Source organism: Arachis hypogaea, chromosome 3, assembly GCF_003086295.3.
Source record: "Arachis hypogaea cultivar Tifrunner chromosome 3, arahy.Tifrunner.gnm2.J5K5, whole genome shotgun sequence".
NCBI lineage: Eukaryota > Viridiplantae > Streptophyta > Magnoliopsida > Fabales > Fabaceae > Arachis > Arachis hypogaea.
In genome coordinates, this window is record NC_092038.1 from 91,882,685 (window position 1) to 91,891,633 (window position 8,949).

An 8,949-nucleotide genomic window follows, 5' to 3' on the forward strand; every position below is an offset into this window, starting at 1 on the left:
TAACTCTTAAAAAGACCACTAGAATAAGAGACGGAATTAAGTTGAATTTTAAGAAGTTAAAAATTAACCTAATAAAAAAATTAAAATAAAATTTTTAAAGAGATTAAACTAAAATTTATACACCATTTATAATAAGACTTAAAGATTGGGATGTCTGTTTTGTTGTATGATGCTCCGCCTTGACTTAGAATACTGTATATTATATTATCTAACAAATCCGAGAAAATAACATTATTTTATTTATTTAAAGGAAAACTTTATTTGTTTACTTTTAACTTTTTAAGTATTTATTAAAAAAAATCAGGTGGAGAATCTACCACCATGGTCCATGGAGGCATGGAACACTGTATTCGCATTCCATTTTATTATATGACCAAAAAGAAACATCTTTATTCCCGTGCATAATATGAAGATGAAAAAAATCAGAAACAAAACAACCATTACTTTGCCATTTATTCAAAATTTCAAATATGTAAAATATTTATTGTTTTATTTTTTCTCTATATTAGTGAAGTTCTGAAGTGAGTCTCTGTATTCTAAGATTTCTAACAGTAGATACTAGATAGTAGACGGTGGTGACGAAATCGGAAATGGAAATTTGTGGAAGTATCGGGTGAAGAAAAAAAAAGATATTTAAAATGCAATGGCATTTTGGTCACAGGGCAAACATTTGTTGATATTTAACTTTTAATAACCAAGGCTATTTAAGTTGGGGTTACAAATATGCTTGAAAAAATTTGTAGTGTCTCTTTCCAAAGAGTGTAAAATTTGTGAAGACGTGGGATGTCGAAAAAAATCTCACCCAAAATTTAAGCAACAAATAAATAGTTCCACTCCTTTTCTTCTTCCTTCTCTGTCTCTCTCCCACCAAATCTCTTTCTCTGCCTCTCGCTTCAAACCAGGAGGCTATCTGTGAAACCACAGGAAAAAAAAAGCAAAATCTGCCCAAAACCCAAAACCTTAACAAAACCAGCACTCACACAATCCTCATTATGACATGCTTCACAGCACGCCCTTCTCCCTTTCTTCTCCTTCTCCTTCTCCTTCTTTCTCTCTCTCTTCTCTCTTTCTCCTTTTCTGCAAAAACTTCTTTTATTATTCCAGGTTATATCCTTTTTTCCCTTGTTTTTTTACTCTACTTTCCTTTCTACATTCTCAAATATTATTTTATTTATTACTTTTCTTTTGTTTTCAGGTGGTGTTGATGATAGAGAGTACAAGGAGGTGCTGCCATGGAAGATAGAAAAGAGATCGATGGCGGAAGGGGACGCAGCCGCGAACACATCGCTGGTGTTGGCGAAGGAAAGGACAAACAGGAAAGACCCTCTCGACCATTTCAACCGTTACACCGGTGGTTGGAACATCAGCAATAAGCACTACATTGCTGTTAAGTTTCCTTCTATCCCTCCATCAAAACAAATAAAAACAAATTCTTCACTTTTAGTACCTTGGTTACTTTTTTTTTCTTTTGTTTTTTGTTATTTTTAAGTCTAATTGGTTTAGATTTGTACTCTATGTTGTTGGAGTAGTTGTACTGTTGTCTGGACATTTTCAAAATATTAATCATGTTTTATTATTATTTTTTATTTATTTATTTTTGTTTAATTGTTTATATACTTTTTGTCTCCCAGAATATCCTTCTGTCTCCCTGTTTCTGTTACTCTGTAGTTGTATTTCTGTCTCTAAGACAAGTTTCAATTGCAACCAAATGGACTGAGTACAGAAATGATCATGATCGGATGTTAATGTTTGATTCATGTAGCTCATGAGGTGGACTCCATCTAATGAGATAATGCTTTGTTGTTGTTGTTGTTTTTCTTTTGTGTCTGACTTGGAATTGTTGTTTGCTTTTGGTGCAGTCAGTTGTTTTCACTGCGGTTCCATTCTTTGTTGTTGCTGCTGTGTGGTTTGTGCTTTTCGGCCTCATGTTGTCCTTCATTTGTTTGTGTTATTGCTGTTGCCCTAGAGAGCCTTATGGCTATTCTCGTTTAGCATATGCTCTGTCGTTGATCTTCCTCATTATCTTCACTATTGCAGCAATGTATCTATCTATCTATCTTCTCTTGATTTCTCTTTGAAATAAATCGTTCATTATGTTTGCAATTCTTGCTTTGGTTGGAAGTCTAAGTTGCTAACCGTGTGTGCTTGATTTTGGTAGAGTTGGATGTCTTATCCTCTACATTGGTCAGGGGAAGTTTCACAGTAGCACCTCGAACACACTGGGATACGTTGTGAATCAAGCTGACTATACTGCTGAAAACCTCAGGAACGTGTCAGATTATCTCGATGCAGCTAAGAAGATCGGAGTCGATGCTGTTTTTCTGCCTTCGGATGTCCAGAAGAACATCAATGATGTTCAGACAAAAATCAGAACGGCTGCTAACGAGCTTTCCAATAAGACTTCAGATAATTCAGAGAAAATACAAGAAGGCATCGACGGAATGTAAGTTTTAGTTGAGATATTGATTTGATATAAATTTTGTTTTCGTGAAATATCCTTCTTTGCTGACTACCATTTGTTTTTCCTTGTAGGAGATTGGCTCTTATTATTCTTGCTGCTGTTATGCTCTTTCTTGCATTTGTTGGATTCTGTATGTCTCTCTTCTTAGTCCTTTTTTCGCTCCTTTGGTTTTCTTGCTTTATGCTTTATTATTGCCATAGTATTTTTTTGATTTGCTCATGTTTGGTGGCAAAATATTTTGGCAGTGTTTTCGATATTTGGGTTGCAGTGTCTTGTATATTCGTAAGTTTAATTCTTAGTCACTTTCTATTTCTCATTCCTTGATTTTTTTTAATATACATTTTTCAACTCTATGGATTTGTCCCATATAAGTTTTCACTGAGTAAATAATGTGTTTCTGTTGTTGCAGCTTGGTAATTGCTGGATGGGTTCTTGTTGCTGGCACATTTATACTTTGTGGTGTATTTCTTTTTCTTCACAAGTATGTTACTATTTTTCTGTAATTTATATTGAATTTATGTTTATTTCACTGAATGCCATCTTTGATGTGACCTTGTCTAGTCCATTATGAGTTAATTTCTTAATTACATTGGGACAAATTGCAATTTAGTTCAATATTTAGCATTCTGATTCTGGGGACTAAGAAAACGTGTAGCAAAGAGGGAAAGATTAATTTCAGCCTTGTTGAGAATGCAAAGTGGATTTTCTTTACATTTTGTTTTGTCTGTCAATTGTGACATTAACTCATTGCATGATTATGAACAACTTTTGCAAAGTAAAAGTCATCGGTAGATATTCAACAACAAAATTACACATAACAAGACTCTTTGTTGGTGTTGACATGAAATTTTGGCTTTAATTGTTTCTCTTCTCAACTAGGATATGATAACAAGTTGTTCAGATTGTATTATTTAATAGTTTTTTAGAAGAGGTCTTATTTAATAGTTTGAAGCTACTATATAATAAATAATGATTTGAAATACCACATTTTGAAGTCAATCATCCAAAATGCTTAATGGCAGATGATATTAATGGAGTGATTTTTAATCATTGTGATAAATGAAATTGAGGAAGAAAGATCCTTAATAGCATTTTGTTAGTATAGGAAATGAAGGAGTATATTAGATGTGTTGTTTGATCTGTCAACTATTTCTTTGTCATTATTATATTCTAGTCTTTTGTTTCTTACGAAATCTCAAGTTCCTTTCTGTATTTGTTTCATAGAATATTTGCATGTTATGGAAAAATAATATTAACATGTCTATTGTAATTAGGGGGAATTCAAAATCTATTCAAAATTGACATGAGAAAGAAAGTAGCATTTTGTTGGTGCCTTGGCCCTAATTAAATTATTAGTGTCCAGAATTCAAAAAACAATGAAAAGGCATTTTCTTTTGGACCTGATGTATGATGGATGCTTGTTAAATTTTGTATGGGATCAGCAACCATTGTAGAGGAAACTGGAGAGGAGGAAAACAAATGATGCTTTTTGAACACTTATATTTTCTACAAATGAAGATACCAATCTTAATTTTTGTTTCTGTATCACTTGATGAAATTCGTTGCCGCTACCATTGCTTATGTTGCATGTGTAACAAAAGACTAACTTTGCTGCTTATGTCTACTAGTGCGGTCGCAGATACATGTGTTGCAATGGATGAGTGGGTTCAGAACCCTACTGCACATACAGCCTTGGATGAAATTCTTCCATGTGTGGATAATGCAACGGCTCAAGAAACCTTGCTGCGAACCAGGGATGTGACCCACCAACTTGTTGTACTTGTTGATAAAATCATTTCCAACGTAACCAATAAAAATTTTCCCTCTTCTGCTGGACCTTTGTATTACAATCAATCAGGCCCTCTCATGCCTATTCTCTGCGATCCATATAACAATGACCTCACTACTCGACCGTGTGCAGATGGGGAGGTATCGTTGGATGATGCTGCCAAGGTAAGGGGCTACTTAATATTTTTTATACCTACATCTCTTGTTAGGTTCCTTAATTTGTGTTCTTTTTGGTGTAAGTTCTGCTAATATTTTCATTTTGTTTCTCTGACCTAACCGGCAACCAGATTGTTCTATCCAAACTGCAATTATTTGTGATAAAATTCGTATTGTGGTGAGTAGTAATGTTCGGATTTTGGTTGAAACCAGGTGTGGAACAATTATATTTGTGAGGTTTCGTCATCAGGAATTTGTAAGACGCCTGGTCGAATGACGCCTACAATTTACGGCCAAATGGCAGCCGCGGTGAATATTAGCTTCGCTTTATACCATTATGGTCCGTTCTTGGTTGATTTAGAAGACTGCACGTTTGTCAGGCAAACATTCACGGACATAAGCCACAGACATTGTCCCGGTCTGCGGAAATATAGTCAGTGGATTTACAGCGGGTTGGTTTTGGTATCAGCTGCCGTGATGCTGTCATTGATCTTCTGGGTCATCTATGCAAGGGAGCGGCGGCACCGTGTTTACACTAAGCAATTCATTTCCAACTAGTATGGTTGGACTTAGAAAAAAAAACCCCATTAGATGTATATTTGAGCTTAGATTACATTGAGAGTTTGGTTTCCTTATTTTATGTGTAGAGGTATTTTAGTTTTACCCAACCAAAATTTGAGTAGATTGGTGTGCAAAGTTATTGTCTGACCTAGTGGGAAAAAACAAGAAAAGATTTCTGGTGTGCTTTGAAGAGATTTATTCGTTTGTTATGTTTTTTATTTTAGATGTTTGTGTAATTTTTGATTTCTTAGGTGTGTATTATTATTATTATTATTATTATTATTATTATTATTATTATTGTTATTAGTTTGCGGTATATTCGTGAGGTTGATTCCCTTTTATCCACATTGCTGTTAATTGCTGAAATTGAAAGTATCATTGACAGTGATTATTGAAACGTGAATTGTTTCTTGTATTGTCTATTTAAATGCTAGAAGCGTAAAGAAAAATTAACCGAAAAATATATTTTTATGTACTTTTAATATGTATTTTTTATCTTAATATATGTTTTATATTAATAGTAGATTTGATAGTTAATTTTTTATGTGTGTATAATATAATTGCTTATTATAGACTTCCGAACTATTTTTGTGGTCTACATCGAAGGACCAACCTATATATTATATATAATGGGTCCAGACCTAACAATAAATTAGACTTTATCTGCATTGTGTAGCTTGATGCGAAATTGCGAATTAACAATGATGATAGTATGTGAGTGTGTAATGTATGGGTGTAATACTTAGAATTGAGGGTTGTCCAATCTATTTGACCAAAAAAAAAAAAACAATAATGTTAACAATCATTAAAATTAACTATTAATATAATTGAATATTGAATATAAATATATGCGTAATTTAATTTATTTTTAATATATATTTTTATTTTAATATATATTTTATATTAATGATGACTTGATTGTAATAATTAATTTTTATGTACACGTAACATAATAATTTTTCTTATTTACAGTATTAGTACGACAGCACTATCGTACAGAGGCTATATCATATATACAAAAATTTTTTTTACAAAAGTATTATTTATATATTAAAATTAGTCATTAAAATTAACTATTAATATATTTTGTTATGGCCCAACCCAGTTGGGCATATTGGTCACTCGACCCGAAGTTGTCGCGACCTGCTCGGAACGGGTCGACGCACTTGGCCCGTCCGGATGGCGACCCGGCCACGCACCTTCGGTGCCAGCTGCACGACAGCTGTGAAGAAGGAACCTTCCTGGAAGGAGCCCTCCCTCTGTGGGCCCGCCCTGCTGACAAGATATATAAAGGGAGGGTCTTATCTCTCTCCCGAGGTATGTCACCCAAAACGCTTTACACCTTTTTCGCCTGCACACTTGCTGACTTGAGCGTCGGAGTGCCTTTGCAGGTGACACCCCCTCTACTTGAAGTGCTCGGTAGCTCGGTTGCTTATCCGCTCACATCATCCGCCAGAAGATAGGCCGGAACCCACCTCTCCGTCTCGAGCCCCCTACGAACAGTCCGGTACCCGACTTACCGTGCATATTTGTATATAAACATATATATAATTTAATTTATTTTTAATGTGTATTTATATTTCAGTATATATTTTATACTAATGATTGATTTTGATGACTGATTTTAATATACATATGGCATAACTCTTTTTAATACTCAACGGACACGTAGTTGCTTTCCTCAAAGCAAGGCAAGAGAATGCCATGGCTGATAAACTCTTCAATCCTCTTAATTGGTTGAGCTCTTAGCCAAATCATATTCATCACTCATCAATCACATTAGCTACTACTATGCTGCTTTTTTTTTCTTTGGGTGCTATTTAATTATTATTATTATTGTTGTTGTTGTTGTTGTTGTTGTTGTTGTTGTTGTTGTTGTTGTTGTTGTTGTTGTTGTTGTTGTTGTTGTTGTTGTTCATTTTCTGGCCCAAAAAATAAAGCCAAGTCTAAAAAGAATAAAGACCTACTCAAAAAAAGTAGCCTTATCCACTCCTATCCAATCTCATAGGGGTCGGGCGAGACGATAATATATCAAACTTACTTATTTGAATAAGTAACTAACTCCTAAAATATTGTTCACTTATTTAGTAGGGAGATCTTAATAAACTGTCCTAAGAAAAGAGAAAAATTATCCACCATTAAAAGTGGAACTAATCTAAAAAGTGGTTATCATTTCTACTATAAATATACTAAACACCCTCAGGTATATTCAGAATCCAATCTACTAAAAACCTGCTTAAAGTCCTTGCTAACTTAAGCATCAGATCTCTTGCAGATACCACCTCCACTTCCTCATGAGGAACTCAGATGGCGGCACCTCGGCACCAATACATGTCGGACGCTGCCTCAAAAGGAGTCTGGACCCATGTTTAGATCCAAAAGCAACCCAATTTCAGGTAACCCTCGAAACATTAGCGCTGTTGTTGGGGACCTAGAAGTCTACACATAAGAATGGTGGAAAATTAATTCGAGGATGGTCATACGATATCTGAATTGGAACCGAAGCCTGACAATGACGATTGAGCACTTGCGTTACTGCCACCACAGGAAATAACAAGTACCCCCACGGGAAAGGTACATCAGGAAATCCGCCACCATAGTGGATTCATTCAAAGATATACCCACCCGAAGATGAATAATCTCTTCATCCCACAGAGATACAGGGACTCGTACACGGGCATTGCAGTCAATTACAACAACTTGAGCAAGAAGCTGAAAGGAAATTACAAAAAGAGGTGCGACAACGAAGAGAGCTGGAGAAAAAGATCTCGAGATTAGAGGCCGACATTAGAATTCGGAAAAATCATCCCAAAAGAGAGGAAAGTCCTCTTGGAGGGGAAGACCCATTCATTGAAGAAATTATGCGAGCACGGGTTCCTAGGAATTTTAAAAGTCCTGACATGGATCTGTATGACGGAATTACCATCCTCAGACATCATCTTAGCAATTTCAAAAGTCAGATGTACCTCGTTGATTCGTCCGATGCAACTCGTTGCAAGGCCTTTCCGACAACGCTGACCAAAGGAGCGATGAAATGGTTTGATAACTTACTACCCAGGTTGGTGACTTGCTTCGACGACCTAGCAAGGAAGTTTCTTATCCGATTTTCAATTCAGAAGGATAAAGTCAAACATGCTCCAAGTCTCTTAGGGATAAAATAAGAGGTCGGTGAAAAACTCTGTGATTATATGGAAAGATTCAACAAAGTTTGTTTGAAAATACAAAACTTACCTCCTGAGGCAATGATAATGGGGTTGGTTAACAGCCTTAGAGAAGGGTCATTTTTCCAATCCATATCCAAGCGACACCTAACTTCCTTGTATGAAGTACAAGAGCGGACAGAGAAATATATCAACATGGAGGAGAACTCCTGACTTAGAGATTCCGTCCCAAAGCTAAACCTTCCTTATCAAACTCGGGATAACGAGAAAGAGACATAGAAAAAGAGTATAGCTCAGAGAAGCCTTGAAGATACCACAACTACACTCCACTCCGAGTTTCTCTTGTCAATATTTATAGGAAGATCCGTCACATTGAGAAACTTTTACCTCCTTGCCCATAACACAAAAAGTCCAAAAGTCAGATAGAATATTACGAGTATCACAAACTATATGGGCATTCCACTAATAACTATTATGATCTGAAAAATGTTACAGAAAAGTTGGGCAGAGAAGGTCGATTAGAAAGATACCTGATATGAAATTATTCAGAGTTTAATAAATTCGAACCATTAAAATCCTAACGGAAGGGTTGGAAGGGGGATATGAAAAGAATAAAACAAAAAAAAAGGATTATTGGCATAAAGAGACAAACCCCAAAAGACACAAAGGAAACATAAAAAGATAGATAAGGATTTTTCTACTAGACCTTTAAGAAACCTGTTCCTAGCAACCTAGGTCACCGGAAGGGATTTTCTACTAGACCTTCAAAGAACTTGTCCTTGACAACCTAGATTAAAGGGCTAAAAATTGAAAGAAACCACT

General features: G+C 35.4%; 1 protein-coding gene across 1 annotated transcript; it reads left to right on the forward strand.

Annotated features, from left to right (window-relative positions):
• The first annotated feature begins 706 nt into the window (after positions 1–706).
• LOC112790581 (uncharacterized) lies at positions 707–5,282 on the forward strand. Its single transcript, XM_025833046.3, has 9 exons — positions 707–1,104; positions 1,196–1,386; positions 1,860–2,041; positions 2,159–2,443; positions 2,533–2,591; positions 2,707–2,743; positions 2,871–2,942; positions 4,090–4,414; positions 4,619–5,282. The coding sequence occupies exons 1-9, from the start codon at positions 993–995 to the stop codon at positions 4,961–4,963; spliced, it is 1,608 nt and encodes a 535-aa protein (XP_025688831.1). The 5' UTR covers positions 707–992; the 3' UTR covers positions 4,964–5,282.
• The last annotated feature ends 3,667 nt before the right edge of the window (positions 5,283–8,949 follow it).

What these genes read in the sequence shown, in the direction of transcription:
- LOC112790581 (XM_025833046.3), top strand. Translation starts at nt 993, where the DNA reads ATGACATGCTTCACAGCACGCCCTTCTCCCTTTCTTCTCCTTCTCCTT. An exon ending in GCAATAAGCACTACATTGCT is followed by an intron (nt 1,387 to 1,859) that starts GTTAAGTTTCCT and finishes CTTTTGGTGCAG; the next exon opens with TCAGTTGTTTTCACTGCGGT. An exon ending in ATCTTCACTATTGCAGCAAT is followed by an intron (nt 2,042 to 2,158) that starts GTATCTATCTAT and finishes TGATTTTGGTAG; the next exon opens with AGTTGGATGTCTTATCCTCT.